The sequence below is a fragment of the Rhinopithecus roxellana genome, chromosome 16 (assembly GCF_007565055.1).
Source record: "Rhinopithecus roxellana isolate Shanxi Qingling chromosome 16, ASM756505v1, whole genome shotgun sequence".
In the NCBI taxonomy this organism is placed as follows: Eukaryota; Metazoa; Chordata; class Mammalia; order Primates; family Cercopithecidae; genus Rhinopithecus; species Rhinopithecus roxellana.
Window position 1 is genome coordinate 50,063,619 of NC_044564.1, and position 26,282 is coordinate 50,089,900.

At 48.3% G+C, this 26,282-nt stretch overlaps 1 protein-coding gene across 1 annotated transcript in view; it reads left to right on the top strand.

The window, feature by feature from the left end:
- Nucleotides 1–21,261, top strand: part of APBA1 (amyloid beta precursor protein binding family A member 1) — a 228,613-nt gene extending 207,352 nt beyond the window's left edge. The window contains exons 9-13 of the mRNA XM_010362954.2: nucleotides 2,417–2,596; nucleotides 4,930–5,142; nucleotides 13,630–13,749; nucleotides 15,859–15,999; nucleotides 17,421–21,261. Coding sequence (XP_010361256.1) covers nucleotides 2,417–2,596; nucleotides 4,930–5,142; nucleotides 13,630–13,749; nucleotides 15,859–15,999; nucleotides 17,421–17,492 — 726 coding nt within the window. The 3' untranslated portion in view covers nucleotides 17,493–21,261. The remainder of the gene's footprint in view (nucleotides 1–2,416; nucleotides 2,597–4,929; nucleotides 5,143–13,629; nucleotides 13,750–15,858; nucleotides 16,000–17,420) is intronic.
- Nucleotides 21,262–26,282: the final 5,021 nt, after the last annotated feature.

Here is a 26,282-nt window from a genome sequence, read left to right on the forward strand (position 1 = left end):
CTTGGGTCCGCCAGGGAAGAAAGGAAAGAATGGAGAAGCAAGAGGTAAGCAAGAGTGGACCTGGAATCTTACCCCTTTGCTTTCACTAGAGCAGGGCCAGAGTGTGCTGGCTCCAGAATTGGGCAAGCTGGGCTTGAGTCCTTCCTCATCCAAGCTGTGCAGTCACTAAGCCTCAGGCTCCTCTTCTGCAGGACAATAGTGCCTCCCTCGCCAGGCTGCTGCGGCACTCTCATAGATATTGCAGTTAAAGCCTGATGTGTGGCACATGGCTAGTGTTTCATAAATCTCAGTAGCCAGTGCATTCACCGGGAGCATCCGCTAATGGTGATCGGGAAGTCGATTGGTCACATTCCCAGGTATATATTTTTCAGTTTGTCTACATGCACCTCTCTGATGCCAAAAGCAATGCCTTACTCCCGGTTTTACAATAGGTGGACGGTGGTAGTTCTTGATGTGACTTGTAAAGTCACCAGATTCTCACAATGAGAAAAGTTCAGTATTTCTTTTCCCATAGCCAGCCACATGGAAAGTTCCTGTTTTGCTGTTAATAAGGTGCTTTTAGCAACATTTAGGAAAGGTGGGGAAAGAGGAGTGGAGATTAGAATTGTGTTTTTAAAACACTGCTCTAGAGATATTCTGGTTTGGCTTTGTGTTTCTGCCCATCAGAATTTCACAGAGAAGCTGTCCAGTGTGGTGGGCAGGAGGATGGACTCTGGATTCAGCCCCCAGCCCCTTCTCAGGAATTGTGCAGTTTAACCCCTCAACCTCCATATCCTGGTCTACCCAATGGGGACACTAATACATAATACAGATCCATAGTTCCAAAGTCTAGAAAGCTCTGAGAAACAAAAGGGATTTTTGCAGTCAGGTTACTGATAAACCTGCCTTGCCTGCCGGGAGGCCATTTATAGGATTTGTTCAGCTTACCATGAATCTTACACATTTTGCCACAGAAATGTTACTGTGCTCTGTGTACTTCCCCAGACCCTAAGGGAGGTTATGGCACAATGTCCAGTATTTGCACCCTGCTACCTTTCTAAAATTGGAAAAGTTTTGAATTCTGAAACAGAGCCTCTCACATTCCAAGTGAAAGACTGTGGACCAGTCATACTAATAGCTGTCATAGAAATGATATGCAGATTCAGTGATAGTCCTTGTATAGCATTTACTTTTCATAGCCTATACCTTGTATAGCATTTACTGCAGCATAGCCACATGAGAAGTGCTCAGTTGCTCTTGGCTGTCTGGATTAATAATGTTGCTTAATTAATGCAGGGAAAAGCCATCAAAGCCCAGTGCAGAAGTCAGTGCCACCTCCTGTAAGCTGTGTGACCTTGAGAGGTTCCTTTGTGTCTCTGGGCCTCCATCTCCTCAACTGGAAAACGCAGGGTTGGACCAGTCAGAGTTCTCAACTCTGTTAGACCCAACACTCCCTTTCTACAATAAATATTTTATTAATGACCCATTACTATCCTGAAATGAAATTCATAGCTAATATAACCTCCCCTATTGAAAAATCTTTCACAGAATAATCAAATTGTGGCCATAAATGTAATATAAAGGAAAGATAAGTGGAAAGCAAGCTAAAATAAAACCATATTACAATATGTATTAATAAACGCTCTGGCGCAACCATTCTGAAAGGCATAATGAGGTAGTCAAGATGCTTATACCTACTTGATTAAGCTTGAATGTAGCAGAACACAGTGTGCAGTGGGATATCGTAAACACTTTGTAGTTGACATTTCAAATTGAGGGCTAAATAACATGTATGTGTCTACAAGCACATGCAGAATCACCATGCACGACAGCACATGTGCAGGTTGATAGGTATGTGATTTATTGGCAGCACAGATACCACAACAGCACTGATGTTGATGATTTTCCAAAGTCATGAAGCTTCCTCCTGGTGAAGTGCTGAATGAAGCAAAATAACATCTTCTCTCTATTCACACGGTATTATTCTTGAAATGTTCGATGTGTATTAGAGTCACACAAAGTCTTTGTGTTTATGTATAAATTGGAGTTGAATCCTAGACTCAGATAACTGTCCACAAGTATTGCATGCTCATGAATGTCCAGTGGGATCTGTAAAGATGATGCAGGGTGTAGAATGACTTATCACTGTATCGAGCTGTTTTTTGCATAGCAGGATATTCAGCATCTTTGACTCCTGTCTGCTGAACGCCGGTCGCTTCCTTATGATCATCATCATAATCAAAAACATCCCCAGTCGTTCTGAAAATGGCCCCTGGTGGGCACTGGTAGCCCCATGTAGAGCCACTGGCCCAGCAGGCGTGATGTCTAGGGCTTCTTCAAACTCCAGGAGGGCCATTGTTCAGGTGGGAAGTGTGCCAGGCTGCTCACCAGATGCACTGCTCTGCTGACCATCTTTCCTCTCTGGCTGCTGTTCCAGGCTCAGCTGATTGCACAGTCCATCGGACAGGCATTTAGCGTGGCGTACCAGGAATTCCTCAGGGCCAATGGGATTAACCCCGAAGATCTCAGCCAGAAGGAGTATAGTGACCTGCTCAATACCCAGGACATGTACAACGATGACCTGATTCACTTCTCCAAGTCGGAAAACTGTAAAGATGTGGGTACTTTCCTGAAGCTGTTCTCCAGGCTGGGTCAGCTGGGCAGGGGCCTGGAAAGGGGGGCACCCTGCCGCGGAAGTGAAGGCAGATCAAGGGTGAGGAGTGCAGTATTGGCAGGACATCATGAAGTCGTTCACACCCATCTCTTGCTCCCTGCTCTGGGGCCCTGTCATGAAATGCTATTGTGTATAAACAGAGAGACAGCACATTCTCCGCTCCTGGTCATCCTGAGCTAAGTTTGGGGTGGGTCCCAGAGGCGGATAGGACCTGAACTCTGCCTGTACAAACCCTGCAATCTAGGAAAGGGCACTGAAAAAGTTAAGTGATGGTGCCAGGTACAGGCACTAATCAAAACCAACTACACTTGGACAAACAAAGAAGATCTCAGGTTTCAGACAAGAGATGCTGTGGTCCTCTGGGGATGACCTGTGGTTTCAGACTGAGCTCTTCAGGAGTGCCTGTAGGAAGATGAGGCTATCCGAACTTGTCTGGCGATCTGGGGATTGTAGGGACAAGCCGAGGGTAGGGTCTATGGAATGGTTGGAAGCCTGGAGGTCAGAAAGTTCCACATTTGTCTGGGGAATGGGGAAGTATGGTTTGGCTAGAGCAGGAGGTGGGCACAGGAAAGGAGATAGATGGGCCTGAGGTCTGGGTCAGGACTGGATGGCCTGCAAGTCCAGCTGAGGGGTTTGGACTTGATCCCATAGGTAAAAAGAACTTTTAATGAGAAAGTGATCATTTGATCCACTGGGGTCTGTCAGGTGTCTTAGGTCAGATTCCCCAGAAGCAGAGCCTGAGGCAGGGATTCTTGTCACGGAGGTTTGTTGGGAAAGTGCCTCAGAACAGAAGGGATGTGGGAAGCTTGGTGGTGGGACACCAAGGAAGGGTGTCCCACCCTTCTGCAAGGAGCTTCCTTCTGACCCAGAGGGAAGCTCCATGGCTCAGATTGCAGGACAGATTTGTCTCACCTTGGAGCAAGGGAACTGGCAAGCCTTTGTACCCCATGCCGGTCATTGGCCAAGGCTGGACAGGGGGTATATGAATTCGCTAGGGCTTCTGTCACAAAGTACCATGGACTGGGTGGCTTCAACAACAGAAACCTATTGTCTTACAGACCTTGCAGTCAGAAGACCAAAAGCAAGATATTGGTAGTGTTGGTTCCTTCTGAGGGCCATAAGAGAAGAATCTGTTCCAAGCCTCTCTCTTTGGCCTGTAGATGGCTGTCTTCACCCTGTGTCTTCACATCATCCTTTCTCCATGCATGTCTCTATGTCCAAATTTCCTCTTCTTTTTTTGATACCCATGACAGACAACCATTCCTCTTCTTACTTAAGGACACCAGCATATTGGATTAGAGCCCATATTAATCACCTCATTTAAAATTGGTTACCTCTGTTAAGACCTTATCTCCAAATAGTCACAATCTAAGTCTAAGGCACTGGGGGTTGGGAAGTCAACATACAAATTTTGGGGGGATACAATTCAACCTTAACAGAAGGTGTCTCCCATTCAGCTAAGGACAGTTCTCCAGGGAAGGGGCTGACTGTGAGCTTCAGCAGCTGGGGGAAGCGGACATCAACCTGTGAAGGGGACTTTGTCAAGTCCCCCAAAAATACACATACGTACTCTTTGTTGGATGCTTCCAAGAGGTGCAGTACCTTTTAGTGGCATCTCTGCAGGCCTCCCCAGAGTGCAAGTGTCCAACATCAACTCCTGTCTTCTCTGCCCTGCCAGTAAAGGTTGTGAAAAATCTGTGTATCCAGGATATGCACTTCCTGTATGCATACCCAACCTTTGGTTGTGATAACTTCAGCATCATTTTTTTTCTTTTTTCTCAACTTTTTCTCCTTGCAGAGAAGTGTTTCTGTGTGTTTATTTATTTTTAACTCAAGAAACTTAAATGTCGGAGCGAATTGGGGAAGCACTGTGGGAGGGGGAACCTGCGCATGGAATTTGAAAAGCTATTTCTAGAAACCGTAACACACCACCCACCCACAGAGCCTCTTCCCCTGCCACTGAGGACAGGACTGAAGAAATTGAAAAAAAAACAAGGAAAAAAAAAAAAAAACTGGTGGTCCTCGTGGTTGTGTGCTGAAGCAAGTTTGTTTATGTGAAACAAGAGTGAATTACAAAAGAATGTAGACCTGTGTGAATTCATTTCTTAAAAATTCCAAATGTGTGGAATGCTGAGAAGACAGAAACTCATCTGGGAAGTGTCTTCCCCCCAGGGAAGTGTCTCTTTAGGCGAGACAGGAATGGGGGAGAGGCTTTGATTTCTACCTACCCCAGATGGTTGCTGATGCAGGCTTTCTAAATGTTTTTCTCTTTCCAGGTTTTCATAGAGAAGCAGAAAGGAGAAATCCTAGGTGTGGTGATTGTGGAGTCTGGCTGGGGATCCATCCTCCCCACGGTGATCATTGCCAATATGATGCATGGTGGCCCTGCAGAGAAATCTGGGAAGCTGAATATCGGTGACCAGATCATGTCCATTAATGGCACCAGCCTGGTGGGCCTGCCTCTGTCCACCTGCCAGAGCATTATTAAGGTACCTGAATATGGGAAAAATCAGCTGCTGTGGTAAACCTCAAGTGATGTGAAGTGTGACCCCCGTCCAGTCATTAATGTATATGAAAATATTCGAAGTGTCAGGTACCAAGGAAGACATAAACACAAAAGGCGTGGACTTGCACTCAGGAAGCTTACCATCAAGTTGCTGTTTACAGATTCTTCCCTGAAATCAATTTAGATCAGGGGAAGTGTATTGGTTCACATAACACTACTTTCTGATAGCAGCATGTCCCTCACAGGCATCACTAGCCAATCACAGCACTCTCCCACTAAGCCCAGACTCAGCCTCAACAGAAAAGGCCTCAGCTTGGGAATCCAGACAATCACTTATAGTCAGCCAGATACACTTGGCACGATTTACCATCCCTGTCAAAAAATCACAGAAATGCTTCAAATCTGAGCGCTTTTTTCTTCCCAGTGGCCCTGACTATGATGCAGGTAGTTTGTCCTCCCTCAGACCCTGGGTGAAGCAACTCACATGTGCTCGTTGCCAGAAGAAGAAGGAAACTCTCTTCCAGTCCATGGAAGCTTTTTCATACCTGAGCATCCTTCCTGCTCAACCTGAACTGATGCTTATAAGGCTAAGAAGAGCTACTGGAAGGAAAATTAAATGTGAATACTTGAGAAGAAATGAGACTTTCTTTAGACATGAAGCATTCATGTGGAGTCTTTTGAGCACACTGGGACTTGACGATTGCATGGCCAGTGTGACTGGGATGTCCCTCCTCCATGACAGCATCTGTAGACCCCAGTAGCTCTGCACCAAGTGCTGTGGTACTGTAGGTAGACTGAGATTCCACAACTTTTTTTTGATCCCCCAGAGGTTTCCTGAAAGACTTAGCTAGAATGTAGCTGTGTACATATGTGCATGTGTGAGAGAGGGAGAAGGAGAAGGGAAGGGATGAATTCATGCAAATAGTCATTGTGAGCAAAAGAAAAATCACAAAGCCAGCATCCTCGGCTGAGCGGGTGGGGATGGGAGGTTAAGGTGAGTGTATAGGACACACGGATGGTGCCTTTTTGTTTTTAATGAAATGGATTAAATTCTAATTCCACGTAAGATAATCACATCTGGAAAGAAATAGTCCTCTTTGGCCTCCTCTAATTTCTTTTTCTTATATCTTACACTTAAATGAATTCTACCTCTTGCTTAATACACATTAAAGATAAGATTAGAGAATCAACTTTGAACATGGATACTCATTCAGACAGGTTTAATTGGGCCTCTGTGAGGCAGAGCCGCGCTCTGGGGAAGCTGGCTTGACAGTATGCATGTGGAGGATAATTAGAGATGTGCAAGGGCTCTGCGGCCCTAAAAGCAAAGGTGAGAGGCTATGAGTGATTAGATGGCCCATTTTATGTGATTTTAAAGTTGACCCTGAAGGAGTAAAACCTAGGTCAGTAGCAGAAAGGGAAGTGGCCTTTGGAAGTTTCTGCTTGAATTGATGGACAGGGGCCGGTGTTGAGTCAGGGAGAGATGGGGTCTGAGCCTGGCCTGGAAAGGCTGGTCTGGTGTTGCTATGATCGCATGGAGAGGCAAGCGGGGTGGGGGCTGGGGAGGCAGGACCACAAGTCGCTCCTGCCAGTGAGCAAGTTGCTTATTAAACACCTTGGGTGCATGCATGAGAACTGCTGAGGGGCTGTGGGACCCAGGGATCCCATGGAGACAGTCCCTGCCCCCAGGGAGCTTGATCGGTTTGAGGAGAAGTGAAAGGACTTATGGTTTGCAGTGCTCAGTGCTGTGTGTCTGTGCTCTGGGTGCTCTGAGCGCTGTGTGCTCTGAGATATGTATGGACTGACTTGCTGAACCTTCGGGGCAGCATTCTGTGGGCAGGTACTATTATTGCACCCATTGTACAAGCTAGGAAGCTGAGGCACAGCAAGATGATGTAATCTTCCATGGTTAACGATTGGAGGATAAGCTTCCAATACAGACTCATCCCAGGGAGGGTGTCAGGTGAAATGCTAGGCCCAAGCCAGACCCTGAGGTGGTACTTCTCAGCCAAGGGTGATCTTGCATCCCCCGAAATGTATGGAGACTGTTTGGGTTGTCACCACTGGGGAGGAGAAGGTGCTGCCAGCATCCAGTGGGTAGAGGCCAGGGATGCTGTCAAACATCCTACGGTGCACAGCACAGCCCCACAGCACAGTTATCCAGCCCCAAATGAGGTTGAGAAACTCTGCCTGGGCGGTGTAGGAGTTCAGATGCAAGAGGGAGAAATCGACGAGAGAGGGAAGCTAGTCAGGGACAGTTTGTGGGGAGTTGGTCTGGGTCTAGAAGGGTTGGGGAGGAGGAGAGGGGATGGGGGATTAAGTATTGAATAATATTTGTGTTCCCTCCAAATACATATTGAAACCCTAATCCCAATGTGATGCTATTTGGAGGTGGGGCCTTTAGGAAGTGATTAGCATGAGGGTGGAGCCCTCATGGTTGGGATTAGTGCCCTTAAAAAAGGGACCCCAGCAAGCTTTCTTTTGCTATGTGAAGATACTAGAAGTTGGCCATCTGCAACTCAGAAGGGGACCTCACCAGAACCTGACAGTACTGGTACACTGATCTCGGACTTCCAGCCTCCAAAACTGTGAGAGAGAAATGTCTGTTGTTTGTAAGTCACCTAGTCTGTGGTACTTTGTCATGGCAGACTAAGAACAGACTCAGACAAGGGGAGGACTTAAGTAAAGGTGGGGATGGGGCCTGGGCAAGAACAAGCTGGGCTTCCTGAGGCTTGCAAGACTCCAGCTCATGGCCTGGAGTCACCTCCCTTCCTCCTTGGGACAGCCCACAAGGGGGACAGCAGATGCTAGGTGCACAGATGGGCCATCAGAGACTCTAAACGCACAGAAGACTTGCCCAGGGCCCCCAGCTGGCCAGTGAGTCCCCACCCTCCTGAGCATCCCTCCCTCCTCATCTGCGTGGGGACCAGAGGAGGGAAGCAGTGAGGCTGTGAGGGCGGCCTGACTCCCTCTGCAGCTGCTGTGGGATCACAGCATCAAGGTGGAAGCAAAGCTTGCTGGAGTACAGACGGAGCTCTGTCTGCACAGTTTCCTAAGGGGAAATGGATTGTTTGAGGAGCTGAACTTTGATGTCTATAAATGTAGTCTCTATAGAACCAGAAAATTAAAAGGCCGAGTGGTGATGAAAGAGATGTAACTGATGAAGATGAAGAGTAAGAAAAGCAGTGCCTTCATGGCCGCCCATAGTGAAGAAGTACTTAACAGGGCAGACCCTGATTAGAGCACAGCTGAACTTCCTCCCTGCCACGGTGCGCCGCTTGTTGAATGGGGAGATGTGATGGTCCGTCCGTGGACCACCCTGGCTGGTGGGAGGTGTAACCACTGATAACAGCCAGAATTGCCAGTACCAAATACAGACTGACTTCAGTGGGTTATATCACCTTTTTAAAATTCTCTAGAAAACACACCCCTTTTTGCCTGCACCTGGACAGATGTGCGCACTGCCCTACCCCTACTCCTTGGGCCACTGCAGAGCAGCGTCTGGGCCGCTTCAAGCCTGTGTTCAAATTTGTTTCAGTGTATGTCCATGCTCTTTGCAGTGACTTTGATAAGCAGCTCCCATCCTGATGAATCAGTGCTTCTCAAACTGATTGGAATCACCTGGGGACCTTGTTCGACTGCAGGTCTGATTCAGCGGGTGTAGGGTGGGATTCTGCGTTCTCAGCAGGCTCTGTGGGGGTGATGGCATCACCAGTCTGCAGGCCACACTTTCAGGAACAGGGGTCCAAAGTGTGCATTCTGCATCTGGCCTCTTCAATACTGGTTGACCATTTTCCCCCCAGATTAGAGGAAATAGATTTCTAGAGTAGAATTATAGGTATTGACTTGCCTTCCTCTTCCTACCTCTTATTTTTTGGGTCATAATTAATTCCCAAGGCATAATTATTGGTGGGTGGAACATTTGACAGGCTGCCTTTTTCTGGGCCTTTGCCTCTGTGGTCCTGCCCTCTGGGTTTTTGCTCTGTTTTAGAATAGCGCACAGCTTCCCTTGCTTCCCCAGGAGCATCATCATGGTTCTGCTTTCCCGTTGCTATAGAGACCATTCTGGCTTCTCTTTTGTCTCTTCGCCCCTCTTCTTTGGCCTTCCCCTCCCACCAGATTTCTTAATTTGCTGTACCGTTCCACTGTTGTCATGGGGACCAAATGACCCTTTATTTAATTGGCACCTCCAATAAAATGGCAGCTCAGAAATCTAAGTTAATGGGACCCAACATGAAACATTGATTAGGAACAGCAGAGCAAATGCATGGTCTGGTTATTTCCAGTTGCTATTTCTCTAAGCCTCATCTTGCAACACATTTTCCCCAATCTAGAAAATCTTTCACTGAGGGACAGATCAGGCATCTTAAATCAATTCACAGAGAAGGAAAGAACCCACCAGAGCAATGTGAAGTTTTTTAGGCAACATTGAGAAGATAATGTCATTCTCTTGCTTTTGGGTATGTTGGGTAACATTTTCTGTATCACACAAGCATACCTAAATAATACCAGTGGTTAACAGGTGTAAACATTTAAAGCAGGTGGCTTTGCCTGAAGGGTTGAGATTCCAACAGCATACTCCTGTCTTCATCATTCATCTATCTTCTTTCCCACAAATTCCTGGTCTCCTGGTTTGTGATTAGAGAGAAAGGAAAGGGTGAAGGGACTCAAGCCCCGTCTGGGCTCACAGCCCTGTGCTTAGTAGCAATAATGTCTCTTGTCCAGCCCCAAAAAGGGTGCACTTCCCTGAATCTCCAGTGCCTAACACATTTCTTGGCACATGACAAGTGATTCGTAAATATTGGTTGATTAAGTGGGTGGGAAGGAGGAAGCACTCAAAGCAGATAAAAATATCTGCATGAATGTCTGAGCTGCTCTCCATCATACCTCCCAGCCCTGCAAAAGAAGCCCACTTTAAATTTCAGGAATAGGTTTAAGCATAATGGTTGAGATTTGGTGTTGCAGACAAAGGCATTTAGGAATAAACACATTAAAGGGGGGGGGGGTGCAGTCATTGAAATTAGAACTGCAAGAGACGTTAGCGAGCTTTACCATTTGTTGTGAAGATGAGGAAATAGAGGTGGGAGAAGGGTGAGCAAAGGGCTTCAGATCCCACTGCTTGGGGTAGCAGAAACAAAACTTGAGTTCAGGTCTTCTGACACCAGGAGAGTCCTCTTCACCAGGCTGTGCTGGTCCTGTTGATAGGAGCGGAAGGCCAGAGCATCTTCTCCCTTTGTTGATGGGGACGATGGGACCTGCTGCATATGGAAGGCCTGGATCCTTCGCAGATGTTCATTTCCCCAGGGAGAATCACACTCATTCCATTGCTGTGCTTTGGAATCATTTCCTTAACCAGAACAGTTCCCTGGAGATGTTCCAAAACCACCGGGAGATGCCGCATGAGTGTGAATGCCAAGTCGCATGGTACATCGAGGCCACAAGCAGAGTGACAGCCATGGGGAGGCTTGAGTCCTGCAGAAAGCAGAGGAATTCAAAGCACTAGGGGAGCAGATGCTGACAGCGGGGAAATTGAGTTCCATCAAGATTCACACATTCGGAGCAGAAACTAGAACCACATCAGTGGGGAAGCCAGGGGGTGGGGGATTATGAGGACCAGGCACCCCAAAAAACTCTTGCCACATAGGAAAGTGAACTAAAAAGATGGCCCCAATTCAAGGCTGGAATTTGGGGACGCAGATTTGTTCTGTGGCTGACCCTGGCATCTTTGTGGAGCAAGCCTTATTCACAAAAGACACACCCTCTCCGGTTGTGTATATGGGGCATTAGGGTGTAGAAATACTGCACGTTTTGAATGCGGACAGACCTAGGATTGAATCTTGCTGTGTGTGAATGTGAGTGAGTCATTTAATATCTCTGAGCCTTAGTTTCCTCTTCTTTAATATATTTATAGAATAATTATGGCCACCACATTAAATGAGACAGCTCCTGTCCTTTCCAGGTCAATGCCAGACAACAGTGAGTGTCCAATGACAGGTAGTTACAGTCATTTTGGTTCCATTAGTTTCATCATCAGGGTAGGTTTTGATGCGCAGTGATCTTAGGGGTATTCCTGCATAACACAGACATGCGGATGACTGACCACGGGTCAGCTGTATAGTGACTGGGCTAACAAAATTTCCCACAAGATGTCACCCTCACCCCACGCTTGCCAGCACCTGCTCTCACTGAGCACACTGGCTGCAGGTGTGACTAGTAAAGTGACATCTTTGGATGTAATCATCCGTGGAGAAATTAAGCCACCTGGATGCAGATGAGGCCATTCATTGTTCTGCAGTAGTAGTCCACACCAGTTGTTCGCAAATTGAGCGTGCACCCGAATCATCTTGGAGACTTGTCATCCACAGATTCCTGGGTCCCACCCCTAGGTTTCTGATTCAGTGGGGCTTGGGTAGAGCCCAGAATTTGCACTTCTAAAAAGTGGCCAGGGGCTGCTGCTGCTGCTGCTGCTGTGTGGGGTTTAAGAGCCATTGGTATACACCTGCTGGCCAAGCATGGTAAAGCTGGATAACCAGAGACTAAATAGCCCCTACCTCTCCCTCAATCTAAAGCATATTCTGTGACTCAGATACAGAAGGGGTGTTGGTCATTTCTGCCACTCCAGGAAGCACTCTTGCTACAGATTCTGTTTGCAGTGAAGTTGTCTAACACCAGTTTCACGTCTCTGCTAGGCAGGGTGCCTGAGCAGGGATCCATAGTTCCAGTCCTGACCCCACAGAGCCCTTGGACAAAGCAAGCTCCATGTCTATGTCTTCATCTTTAAAATGTGAAATGTAAGTCCTGACCTCGCACTGAAAAAGATTTGGTAGACTGGTCAACGAGTGACAGCAGTAGTGGCTGTGGAATTTGCAGAATTCTATTTATAGAATAAGAGGCAGACGATCACCCTTCTTGCATGCTTTTTGTGGATTTGTTACTGTTCTTTCCAGGTTCTCTTTCCACTTCACTCATAGAGGGTACAAACTGGACCCACTTGTGAACTGAGCAGATGCTGTCTCTGGGCGATACTGTGGGCTTAGATAGAACAGAGCTTGCCTTTTCCCTGAGTGCCTCCTCATTCCCTGGTAGCTGTTCTTCCCCTGGAGGAAAAGTTACCCACCTCTCCTCCCACCCACCCTACAGCTCCCTTTGGAGGAGTGGGCCTGGGGCTGACCTTGAGCAGTTTCCCAGACAGCTGGCCATGTAGATGGGAGTCCAGTCGGGCAGGTGCTTCCCACTGAGGGCTCTCACCCGCACCGCCTCAGCTCTTGTAGCAGGGCCAGGGACTGCAGGGCCTCCAGCTACAACAGTGTGGTCTGTTTACCCCAGCATGCAAACAAGATTCTCCTGCATACCATGACTTGAAAAGGGTGGGAAGGCACCTGCTATTGGTCACTCCTTCTATCCCATCTGGCAATCAGGAGTTTGTTGAGGCAGAGCAGGCACCCTGGGGAGACTGGAAAGTGGACATTTGTTTCAGGGCTGAGTTCCTTTTGCCTAGCACCCTCCTCTAGGATGAAGCTGACAAGTCAGTGGTCAGGCCTGCAGGAGCATACCTTCCCACTGCCCAACTTAGGGCAAATGTAGCTTTGTGATGGTTTTCTAAAGATGCTTCTGAGCACACCAGGGCTTCTCTCACAGCTGTGAGTCTGATCAAGGGACAGGAGCAGGAGCCTGCGATACACTGAGGTGGAAGCTTTCTACACAGTCACTGAAACTAGTCCCTTGCTTTAGTCAAAGATCAGCTTTCCCTCTATGCTCCACTTTAATTTAGAGGGAGAGGTGTGTCATCAGGGATCACGAAACAACAGTCTGCAAGTCATATTTCTTCCCCTTCCTTCTCCATCAACACCCATCCTGCAACCCTCCCCATTCTCCCAAGGACGCACACACTGATTGGAGTCCCTGGTTGCTGTGGGAATGTTGATAGCTGTAAAATCTCTAACCGGCAGAAAGAAGGGGAAAGAGGAGCATCAGAGACCAGAGAAAAGAGCCATGATGAATCAGGCCAGTTGCTGTGAGTTAGATGTCCTTTGTTAGAAGAGGAGTCATTGCTAGAGTTTGCTTTCCAGAAAGAAAATCCATTTCCCACTCGTGTCTTTCCTGGCTGGGGGAAATAGCGTGCCTCCTTCATCTTTGAAGTCAAAAAGTACATCTGACACTTCCTCATAGTTGCGCAAGTACTTTGATCAGATCCCTTGAACCTAGTCCACTTCCCAAAAGGAAGGCATTGCCCACAGGAACCCCATCTGTGCTTGGGCTGAAAGGGCTCCATCTGCACCATGTGGCATCTTCCCTGGGTAGGTGAAGCCGAGCAGTGACTGTACCAGCCCGGGCACTGAAGGCCTGCAGGCAGGCAGTGGGTCCTTCGGAAGACTCAGTGCGGCTTCTTTTGCCTTTGGTGCTGCCTGCTTTTGTTTATGCTGTCTGCCTCAGTGGTCACCATACCCACTGTACTTTATTCATGTTTAAGGGCTTAAAGAATCAATCCCGAGTCAAGCTGAATATTGTGAGATGTCCTCCGGTCACCACCGTGTTAATCAGAAGACCAGACCTTCGCTACCAGCTGGGTTTCAGTGTCCAGAACGGAATTGTAAGTAGAACACCTTCCACATCCTTTTCCACAAGGTTGACAAAAACGTAGCATGGCCTTTGATTTTTTTTTTTTTTAATTGAGATGGAGTCTTGCTCTGTCATCCAAGATGGAGTACAGTGGCACAATCTCAGCTCACTGCAACCTCTGCCTCCTGGATTCAAGGGATTCTCCTGCCTCAGCCTCCTGAGTAGCTGGGACTACAGGCATGTGCCACTCTGCCCAGCTAATTTTTGTATTTTTAGTAGAGATGGGATTTCACCATACTGGCCAGGCTGGTCTTGAACTCCTGACCTCGTGATCTGCCTGCCTCTGCCTACCAAAGTGCTGGTATTACAGGGCCTTTGATTTTCTTTTTTTTTTTTTTTTTAAGTCAATTTGTTCCCTGAAGGAATCCATCAAGAAAGACATGAGTGGATGAAGCAGGCTCAGCTCCCTCTCTGGACACAGTCCCTTCAGCGGAGATTCCCACCCAGAACCCAGCATTTCTATGACATGCAGGGCTGTCCTCCTGGCTGCTAGCTTGAGAGTTTGGGATGCACCCTCCAAGAGCCTCCTCGCCTCTGGGCTGTCCACCCAGGCGGCACAGAGTCCCCGCAGATCAGCTGACTCCCAAGCCTGGGGTGGTACGGTGCAGGGGCCGGCTGAGTTCCCACAGTCACAACTGGTACTCACACAGTGTGGTGTTTGAGTGATCATTCAAACCTTGGGCTTCAGGCGAAGCCAGATGGATCACTTAAGGCCAGGAGTTCGAGACCAGCCTAGCCAACATGGCAAAACCCAGTCTCTACTAAAAGTACAAAATTAGCCAGGTGTGGTGGCGGACACCTGTAATCCCAGCTACTCAGGAGGGTGAGGCAGGAGGATCACCTAAACCCGGGAGGCAAAGGTTGCAGTGAGCAGAGATTGTGCCACTGCACTCCAGCCTAGGCGATAGAGCTAGATTCTGTCTCAAAAAAAAAAAAAAAAAGTGTCCTAGATAATTAAAATATCATTCCAAATACATTTTAAGGTTTAGAAATACCCTTGAACTTCCCATTTGGGGTTGAAATATCCCGTCCCACTTTCTGCATTCTTCGTACCTGAGTAGCCTAGTTTGCCTATTAGGAGAGGACCTAGGCTGACTCTTTACAGTTTAACTCTGAGATCATCTTTTCATTGGTTTGTACGTGTACTTGTTTGCTTTGTTCATGGTTAAATAGTATTAAAAGTTCGGATATGAACAAGGAGTTGTTAACACCTGTGGGTCCACTGGGAAAACACCTAAGGAGTGTTTTGACCCCAGACTAGCTAACAGAGCAGCTGGGCCACACACTCACAGAATCACACAGCATGTTGCTGCAAGATGTCACTTGCAATCTTGTCTGCATCCACTTTAAATAAAGGTGCATGGTCTGGAATGAAAAGCCAGCTTAGTAAATTCGGACCTACTCTTTTAGGGAAAGTTATGTTGCAGTGTGTGTGGGGTGAGGGTGGAGGGCCCATCAGCCCTGCCTGCAGCCTCGGGTCACTGTGGTGGCTGACTGTGCCATCACAAAATCTAGCCTCACTGTCGTTTCTGTGGGAAGGGAGTTTGAACAGGGGCCGCTGAATTGGGAAGCTCTAAAGCAGCCTCTCCCTCCCAGCCAGCCACACTTTGGAACACAGAGTGGAGTTCCAGCCCCACAGTGGCTCAGGCAATTGTGACCCTAAAAACAGTCTGCTGCATTAAACACTTTGGTGCTTGAGTGCCTGAGTCCCAGTCATGACTGCGGGAACTAACACTAACCTGTGTCACACAGGCTAACAGTTTGAAAACACTGGCGACTCTGCAACAGGCCCAAATGGCCCTTTTTACCCAGCCCCAGCTGGGATGAGAAGTAGAATTCAGTGTGCCATAAAAACAGTGATGTGCTACAGTCTCTGTGCAAGCCACATGAACAAGGTGGCCACGTGGACCAACAGCACCTATTTTTTTGTGAAAAGACGCTAAGAGAGTTAAATGCCCAAAGCCTAACCATGTCAGTTGCTCCAAGAGCAGAGTGCGGGGGAGGGGCTTTCGGGAAAGACGGCCTTCCAGCCCGGCCACACTCTCTGCCATGAAGGTAACACAGCCTTTGACTCTGGCAGATCTGCAGCCTCATGAGAGGGGGAATAGCTGAGAGAGGAGGCGTCCGTGTGGGGCACCGGATCATTGAAATCAATGGACAGAGTGTCGTGGCCACCCCCCACGAGAAGATCGTCCACATTCTCTCCAATGCTGTTGGGGAGGTAGGAGAGATCCAGGGCTGGGGGTGGTGCTGAGGGCCGCGTCTCGTGCCCCTGCCTCATATGCCCACTGTGGCCCTGAGCAGTCCTTCTGGGAAAACTCCCTGAGTTTCCAATCCTGAACACTCCCCAACAAGCACACCTATCTGTCTCTGACCAAATGCCAAACACATTTGCAAGCGGTTGTCCGGTAGCTCCTCCATGAAATGGAATCAGGTCACCCTCAGCCTTCTCTTTCATCTGATGTGCTCACCTTCTCTTTTCAGCACTCAGCTTTCTGTTGCTTTTCTGTATGGTTGCCTAAGTTGCCTCCATTTTCCCCAGTTAATCTCCCCAAATGTATTTAAAAGATTTAACTCTTAGACTCAAGTCAAATCAACAAAGTGGCCCTCCAGAGGTGTGACCCCAGTGCAGTGTGGCGTGACATATCATCACTGCTGTCAGTCAGTCATCACTGCTATCAGTCATCACTGCTGCCATTCATCACTGCTGTCAGTCAGTTATCACTGCTGTCAGTCATCACTGCTGTCATTCATTTATCACTGCTGTCAGTCATCACTGCTGTCATTCATTTATCACTGCTGTCAGTCATCACTGCTGTCATTCATTTATCACTGCTGTCAATCATCACTGCTCTCAGTCAGTTATCACTGCTGTCAATCATCACTGCTGTCATTCATTTATCACTGCTGTCAGTCATCACTGCTGTCATTCATTTATCACTGCTGTTAATCATCACTGCTGTCATTCATCACTGCTGTCAGTCAGGTATCACTGCTATCAGTCATCACTGCTGTCATTCATCACTACTGTCAGTCATCACTGCTGTCATTCATTTGTCACTGCTGTCAGTCATCACTGCTGTCATTCATTTATCACTGCTGTCAGTCAACACTGCTGTCATTCATCACTGCTGCCAGTCATCACTGCTGTCATTCATTGATCACTGCTGTCAGCCATCGCACTGTCAGTCATCACTGCTGTCAGTCACCGCTGCTGTCATCCATCACTGCTGTCAGTCATCACTACTGTTCTAGGGCTGATTTGTCATCCTTGCCTTATCTGCCAAGAGAGGTGAGGGAGGCAGGTGCCCTAAGAAGCCTCGAGCCCTTCTCCCTCCATTTTCAGAGTTCTCGCTTTTAAAAGGGTAGGGTCTGGTGAGAGCAAGAGCATTTGACTGAGAAATAAGCCTTGCCTGGTTTTTGTTGTTCATTTCTGTCACCCCTAAGCTTTTGAGAAAGTCAGTGGATTCCACCCTTCCTGGAGGCCACCCTGGGTCAGGTCCGTGGTGGTGGCTGGGCAGTAGGGGGGTATCTTCAAAGCCCTCTATGGGAGAGGCACTGCCTCTCTCGCCAGCCCTGGGCAGTGCCCATGCAGCCAGCCCCCAGCCTCAGCCCCCACTAAAGTGTGTTCTGTACCCTCAGATTCACATGAAGACAATGCCAGCCGCCATGTACAGGCTGCTGACGGCCCAGGAGCAGCCCGTTTACATCTGACTGCGGCTGCACGCGGTGGCATGCATGGAGGACTCTCCTCATCGTGGTTGTGTTTCTCGTGCTGCATCCCTGTGTCCACTGAGACATTCCCCTCTTGCGCCCAGCATTCAGTTTTACACAGGAAGAGAAGAATCCGCAAGGACCTCTTTACTCTCTCCGATTCGCTTTTTTTTTTTTTTTTTTTAAATACCAGGGAAGGTTCGTATGCACTCCCTTGAGGATGGAGAGCAGCCAGCATCCACTGGTACCGACCCAGGACCATCCTGGAGGGCCTTCTGGGCGTGTCCAGGGGTGGGCTGTCACTGCCTAAAGGGGAATCCTCCCTTCCCAAGAGGTGCAGACCTCTGAGAAGGAGCTCCCAGGGCAGTGAAGCAGCTGATTCAGCAGTGCCTAAAACCCAGTTGCTGATCTCTGCTCTCTGAGTTTGTCTGTGAGAATGTGGTAGTACCCTGGGCCAGCCCACGTCATTAAGGTTATGCACTGCCTGCCTTGTAGTTGGGGCACCATACATTATTTCCTCCCAGAATCTCTGAGCCAACCTTAAACCTCTTCTATTGCTAGTTTTGATTTCAACGTATGTGTGTTTTCTAATACGAGCCTTCTGACCCCAGGATAAAAGGGGAAATAACTGCCTTGGGCAAGGACACCATAGTGTCACAGAGAGCTTGCCAATTCATGGGGCATCTGAAGCTTTGCCAGGTTGTCCTGAAGTTATCAACCATTAGATAAACTCAGGCAGGTACTGTCTGCTTCTCTCTCTGTATCTCTCACACACACAGTCCCATTTGCATATCACCCTTCCCTGCTCTCACCACCAATGAGACAAGCTGAAGATTAGGCACACAGATCCCCTGGAAACCCACCTCTCTGGGAGGCCCCTTCCCTGGCAGGTGGCCAGGAGGGCGGGGGCTGCTCAGCCTCATTCTGAGAGACCTGCCCTCTCTGCGGCTGAGGCCCAGCCCCTCCAGCACCACCTTGGTTTAAAGCATCCTCCTCCTGGACTCCCCTTCCTGCCGAACACACATCCCAGGGGTCTGGGAAGGAGGGACTGTTCCCCAGAAGGCGAGCTCCAGGTGCGATTGTGTCTTGTTTCCTGGCCCAAGGCAAGACCAGCTTTCTTTGCTCAGGGCCACTAGGCAGCATGTGATATTGGAAAGTACATAAGCCACAAAATTAAGGGGACAATAGCAACCTCAAGTTATGCCTCAGAATCCCCAGATGTGGCCCACAAACACCCTCTTGCTGCCTTGTGGGCCTGAGAGCATTTTCAGCCAGTGTGGAATGTTCTGTGTTTTCATCAGGTGCCTCATATTTATGGCTTCTGTCTCAGTTCAGTGTAGATGTTTTAGTAATATTATAATTCTGAGCCAGTTTTCACTTGGTCCAAAGAGCATTTTGTTTTCATGTGAGGTGTGATTTGGCTTTGCTTTTGTTTTGTTTCATTCATGACCTCAGTAGAGACAGGGGAAGAGAAACTAATATATTTTGTAATTAATATAGTCCCTGTTCTCTGCATCCAGGATATTTATGTTGTGTCTACGGAAATAGGAACTCAGTGAGCAAATGTTGGGTAGCATGTATTTATAGAGAGAATGGAGGGATTCTAAGGAGGGAGAAAAGTGACTATAACAAGATTAGGGACAAGAGACTTCAAGCAGAGAGCCCTGTGATCAGCTCCCTGAGATCTCTATACCTTCTGAGTTTTCTGCTTAGAATCAGGGAAGCGCAATGCTTGAAAGGAATGAGCAGCGGAACTCTCAGTTTCACTGTGCTATAAAGGAGCCTTAAGGAAGGGAGGCCACTGGCTGCCCAGGTGCCCTGTAGGGAAAGGGGCTTCTGCCATTGCAGAGAGTGGCACGGGGTGGGGCCAGGGGCTCTGGGATGGGCCATAAAGCTCCCCAGGACTTCTTTGAAGGGTGCTTTACAGAATGTTGCTGGGAGACCAGCCCCAAGGTCAACCCATCACAAACGTGAGTACCAGGAAGGAACCATGGCCTGGGTTCTCCATTTGCTGTAGAGTATCTGGTGATACAATGAGACACTAAAGAGTCACCAGCCGGTTCATCTTTCCTCTGCCAATAAGAGTGGATAGAACAGGAATGAAGTGTTACTGGTGGCATTTCAGGCATCAGGAGCCTTGGAAAATCATTGCAGGGGCTCATGCCTGTCTGTCCCCAGGCACCTGGGCAGCACCACAGAGGCCCGCCCACGATTGGCCAGGGGACAGAACTCCAGTAGTGCATCCCTGTACAACCTGCACATAACAGTTACCTATCTTCACCTCAAGGAGAGAATATACTTTCTATTCCTATTGCACAGAAACCTTGTAAACTTTGAGAGGTGCTGAAAAAGCCAATTCTGCAAGCTCTCCTGGAGGACTGACATTGTAACGTAAGAGTGAGATGATTTGTCCACCATATTCTTTTGTGTTAATCCAGGTGTGTCTTCACACCCAGTGAGTGGAAGTTGCTGGAGCTCGGTACAGGTCCACCCAACTGAAGTGGGTTCTTTTTCCCGCTACCACTGGGCCAAGGGAGTGAGCCTAGGTATGGTCACCCCAGCAGCCAGAGTCTTAAAAGTGAGACACTAGATTTTTTGAAAGTCCCAAGAGAAGTGGTGGTCTTCCCTTCTGTCATCCCAGTATATATAGTTATATATGTAAATATCTAAATACCCCATGTAACGGGAAGGCTATGTACAGAGCAGCCTTCCCAAACGCTGCGAGGGCACAGAGCCGCTGTGGCTACTCCACCAGGACGTGCTGGTGGCTCAGCTTTGGGGATGGACTCCCACATTCACCTCCCGCTCCTGGTCCAGGCAGAGGCACCAGAACCCACCCTGCCTCTTCTCCAATGTGAGCATTTCAGGGAGCCACCATCAGCCTTGGGTTCACGAGAGGGAGAAACCCCCAAAGACCAATGCCTGGAGCCCACTTCTCCAGCGACACCTTCCCTCACCAGAGCAGGCTCCTAGGAGCGCACTGCAGGGGCGCCGGGTCCCTGTGCACGGGTTTGCTTTCTGAACATTGCCCATCAACACCGCCTTCAGGGAGTCCCAGAGTAACCTACTACCTCCCCCATCGCTCCTCTGCCCCCCTCACCCTGTGGGCACCAACACCTCCCGCACACGGATGAAAACCATCTACAGAGCCCTTCCTGGGTCCCTCGACCCAGTGGTGTAGCCGTTACCAATGTTTACAACCAGGGGCCGCCCCTCCTTAGATGTGTTGACTCACATTCACAGGCCGCCTGTCGGTTTGAGTTTCATGTCTGTCTCCTTCCCTGGCCTGGGTCGACTTGAGCACACAACTCGATCTTTCTTCCCCTCCATCAAGGCAGTGTGTGAGGACTGTGTGGGAATGACATTTCTTGTACATACTTAGCACAGCACCTAGAGTATGAACTTGTACTATTGTTCTGTAAAGAGGGTGAAATAGAGCTTATTGTAAAGCGTCGGGAGAAGTATAGTATTGTATTTGTAACAATATTGTTCTTTGTATACACAAAACTCAATGATCTATATATAAATATAAATAAATATATAAATAAAATATATCTACACGTAAGCCTGGAATGTGGACACCGCACACCCACTGAATGTACTTCCTCGACAGTCTGGTCACTGGTCCTTCCCTCCCTCCTCTGTACCGTGGCCACAGTCATCTGGTTTGGGGTTGTGATGTATTTACTGTGCTATCTTCCTTTATTTAACTGAACGCTAATGTCTGTATAAGAGTTGCTGCAAAAATAAACAAGAACTTCACCTCTTGGCCTGGCCAAGTGTCTTCTTGTTGCAGGGAAGGCACAGGATTGTGTGATCAGTTTGTCTTTTCCCTAACAGACTAGCTCCTACCCACCCTACAGGTGCCCAGAGCCTAGGAGTTCTCTAAATGGGCTTTTCCAATTCTGTGGAACTGACTTGGTTTTAGACAAGAAAGGCTGTGTTCTCCTGTCCCAGTTGATCCTCCAGTCCTGTGGGTCTCCTTTGAACACACTGAACTGGAGAAAGAGAAATTCTCTGGATTTCATACTTGACATCCTCCACGAAGGTAGAAAAACAGGAATTAATTCTCCCCCACCTCAGTCATATCCCATAAGGGAGGTGCCTTTTTGTAAGGGACTAAGACCTAAGTGGACAGTGGAAAACAGCGCCCTGAGAGGCCCACGTGTGAGAAGGTTCTGGAAGGTTTCCTCCTGGTGCTCTTTGGAAATTCACGTTTTGAAGGTTGCCAGGCATGCCCTCCCTGCTGCCAGGGGCATGCTGGGGCCCTGGACTCCCCAACACAGAGGGTCCAGCCCTGTTCCAAAGCAGACTGCTCATCAGCTTTTTCTTTGCATACGCCCCTCCCCGTCTTCCCTGCAAAGCCTGTTGCAGCCCCATCAGGTCCGTAGCTGCTGAAAGCCCTGAACGTGGAGGCAGGGCCTTGTCCCGAGGGTCCTGTGGCCTGGCCCCGAGAAACCCCTTCTCCATCCTTCTCACAGCAAGCAGAGTGTCCCACCACCGGCATGGCTGCTGTTGGATCAAGTGGGAAGAAAGCACCTTGAACTGGTGTCAGGGGAAGTCACAATTTGGAGAATGACAGCTAGTCCTTATAGCGCCTTCCACGTGCCAAGCGTCCTACAGAGATGAACTTGGTAACTCCCCACAACACCTCTAAGTGGTAGAAGCTTTTCCTGTATTATCATTGTCTCCATTTTATACAGGAAGAAACGGGCACAGAGGGTTCAAGCACTTATGCTCAGCTTTCCGACGACTCCCACCTGTGCCCACCTGGGACGGGCTTGTCATCGCACATGGATAAACTCGGCGTTAGATTTTTTTATCTCTTTGGATTCTTAAAATGTTTTTCTTCCAGGTTTTCTTCCATTGATTTGCAAACCACAATCTGTCATTCACATCAGGCTGCCCCATTTCCCCATCCCCAGACTGGAATTGCGCACTGCCCTGGGAGAGCAGAGCTTGCACTCGGCTCCTTCCCTCTCTCCCTCCCTCCCTGTCTCCTTCTTTGGGTCCCTTTATGGGAAGGGGCATGGGCAGGAGGTGCACAGAGGTTCCCCTACATTAGGAGTTGCCCTTGGGAAGGTCACAGGCCTCGCCTTGCTGTTTCATTCTGCTGATCTAGTTCACTGACCAGGAGATCAATGAAGACAAATGGTAGCAACCGGGCATTTGGGGTCCCTGAGCCCTGGGCCCCATCTTCCAGCTGACCCCTTAGCCACAGTCCTCTAAAGCAGCAGTCTCCACCCTTTTTGGCACCAGGGACCAGTTTCGTGGAAGACAGTTTTTCCAGAGACCGGGTACCAGGGAGGTGGATGGTTTGGGGATGATTCAAGCACATTGTATTTATTGTGCACTTTATTTCTATGATGATTATATTGTAATATATAGTGTTCTGTGGTTAACTGTATAATTTAGTGGGAGCCCTGAACTTGTTTTCCTGCAACTTGATGGTCCCATCTAGGGTTGATGGGAGACAGTGACAGATCATCAGGCATTAGATTCTCGTAAGAAGCATGCAGCCGAGATCCCTCCCATGCACAGTTCACGATAGGGTTCACACTCCTATGAGAATCTACTGCTGCTGCTGATCTGACAGGAGGCAGAGCTCAGGCGGTAATGTGAGCCAGCGATGGCGAGTGGCTGTAAATATAGATGAAACTTCGCTCACTTGTTGCTCGCCTCCTGCTGTGTGGCACAGTTCCTAACAGGCCACACACTGGTACCAATCTGCGGATGCCTCTAAAGTGCACACCTCTTCCACCCAGGTTGTGTCCCCAGCTGCCTGCAGCCACCATCTCCCCAGCCGGCAAGCTCCTGCAGCATCCAGCAACCATCCTCCTCACCCTCAGAGGAAGGGAGGCGCACCCCTGGTTGTCTCTCCCCTGCCCATCCTGGAGCCACTGCTTTCTATTATCTCTCTCACCACCCACAGCGCCGCACCTTCTGCTGGTCCAGCCCCTCAGCCACACGTAGATAAGATGGTCACCAGTGCCCAGTTCAGTGTGTGGGGAGGCAAGTGGAGGGCACGGGCCCTCAGCCTTCACAGTGATGCTCTTGGGGTTCACCTCCCTTGACTTGAGGTCAATCTTCCCTTGCCTCCCAGAGTGGAGAGGCGAGTAAGTAGCTCCTTTCCTGAATTCTGCACCCATCCCCCGCCAATGACAACACCCCTCTCACTTCACCAGGATGAAGAGGGGAAGGCAGCTGGTGGAAGGGTCTAGTCTTTGAACTGGCACCTCTCAGCAAGCTCCCTGGAAGTGCATCTGTCCCACAGGAGACCACAGTCCCCTGATGGATGGTGTCTGCCTGTGTGGGTGGGGTCTGCCCCCACGGGAAGGTTGCTCCTACCATAGACTATATGTTAGCGTCCCCCTCTCGGCTTTGATCTTAGATGAAATTGTAGAACTAGAGAAAAAAACCCACTCAACCATCTTGATGGACATAGAACCACTTTATTTAGGTCTTTCTTCTATAATTTTTGCTTCAACTCTGATCCTCAGAGTTCCTTAAACCCTCTGAGCTTGTTTCCTCATCTGCAAACTAGTATCTATCTCAGGGAGACTGTGTGAGGATAAGCTAACACATAGGAAGCTTTCAGAATGTGCATGGCACATAGTGGTTGCTGAGGAAGTACTGGCCGTTCCTGGGGCCGAGCAGATCCAGGGCCTCATAAGCTTCCTAGAATTTCCAGATCCCCTTGGTACACCAACAGGAGCCACAACTCAAGAGGCTCCCCACGCACTTGCATGGCTTAGTGCAGGTCGCCCCCAAACACCCAAAGTCCTAAACTACTGATGTACTGAATTTCATCTAAATGCAGATTTTAGCCCCTGGGAAAAACTTCTGGATGCTAATGCATACTTTTTTAAAAGTTAAAAAACCCAACTCCCGTAACAAAGATGGAATGAACACATATCAGAGATTTATTAATCATTAATGATGAAACAAGTAAGATGGCAAACCTGGTCCAAAAAGCATTTGGAGGACCTAAGCATTTATAGACATTTTAAAAGAATCTTAGAATAAAATTACTAGGTTAAAAGTAAAACCGGTTGTGACTGGACGTGGTGGCTCACACCTGTAATCCCAGAACTTTGGGAGGCCGAGGCGGGTGGATCATCTGAGGTCCCGAGATTGAAACCAGCCTGGCCAATGTGGTGAAACCCCACCTCTACTCAAAATACAAAAATTAGGCATAGTGGTGGACATCTGTAATCCCAACTACTTGGGAGGCTGAGGCATGAGAATCGCTTGAACCCGGGAGGCAGAGGTTGTAGTGAGCCGAGATTGCACCACTGCACTACAGCCTGGGTGACAGAGCGAGACTCCGTCTCAAAAATAAAATAAAAATAAAATAAAATAAAATAAAACTGGCTAATGTCCTTAAGGCAATACAATTATAACCTTTAGGGTTATCTTTCTACCAAATAGAAATCATTTGCATCTCTAGTTGCTGGCAGGAGGAGGGCAGTTGGATGGTAATCAGTGCTCTGCAGACAAAATAAAGCATGGACACTGCACTCCAGCCTGGGCAACAGAGCAAGACCCTATCTAAAATAAAATAAAATAAAATGGAAAAAGAATTGAAAGCAGGGGCCAGGTGTGATGGCTCATGCCTGTGATCTCAGCACTTTGGGAGGCCAAGACAAGAGGATCATTTGAGCTCAGAAGTTCCAGACCAGTCTAGGCAACATAGCGAAACGCTGTCTCTACAAAAAATAAAATAAAATTAGCTGGACGTGGTGGTGCAAGTCTGGAGTCCCAGCTACTCAGGAGGGGGAATTGGGAGGATTGCTTAGGCCTTGGGAGGTTGAGTCTATAGTGAGTCAAGATTGTGTCACTGCAATTCAGGCTGGGCAACAGACTGAGACCTTGTCTCAAAAAGAAATAATAATAATAACAATAATTGAAATCAGGAGCTCCAACAGGTATTTGTACACCCCTATTTATGGTAGCATTATTCACAACAGCCAAAGACAGAAGCAGCCCAAGTGTCCCTCGATGAGTGGCCAGCACGACATAGTACAGGCACACAGTGGGGTATTATTCATTCAGCCTTAAAAAGGAAGGAAATTCGGGCACATGCTAGCATAAGGGTTTATCGCTACTGGAAGGACACTATGTTAAGTGAAATAAGCCAGTCACAAGAAGATAAATATTGTATGATTCCACTTACATGAGATACCTAATGTAGTCAAATTCTTACAGACAGAAAGTAAAGGAGTGGTTGCCAGGGGCCAAGGGGAGGAGAAAATGAGGAGTTATTGTTAAGTAGGTGCAGAACTCCAGTTTTGTCAGAAAAAAAAGAGCCCTGCAGATTGATTACACAGCAATGTGAATGTCCTTTACACTACTGAATTATGCACTTAAAAATAGCTAAGATGGGAAAATTTATGTTATATGCATTTAACTGTATTTTTATTTTAAAAATTAATGGTTAAAATAATACTTTTTATGTTGTGGTATATTTTACCACAGTTTTTTAAAGATGTTTTTAACAAAAGCATAGAATGCGTTTGGGGGTGGCTATTTTGTGTAGGTTGGTTAGGAAGGCCTCATGAAGAAGAAGTGAGGGAGGGCCCTGTGGATGCCTTAGGGATGCATGTTCCAAGCTAAAGGGACAGCAAGGACAAAGGCCCTGAGGCCAGGCCTTTCGGGCAGGGCATGGAGGCGGCCCTAGGAGCTAAGAAAGGAGAATTCAAGTGGCTGAAGATGCAGCCAGCAGGCAGAGGGTGGTGGTGGGAGATATAGGTGGTTATAGGAGCTTTGGTGCTCTACACACACACACAC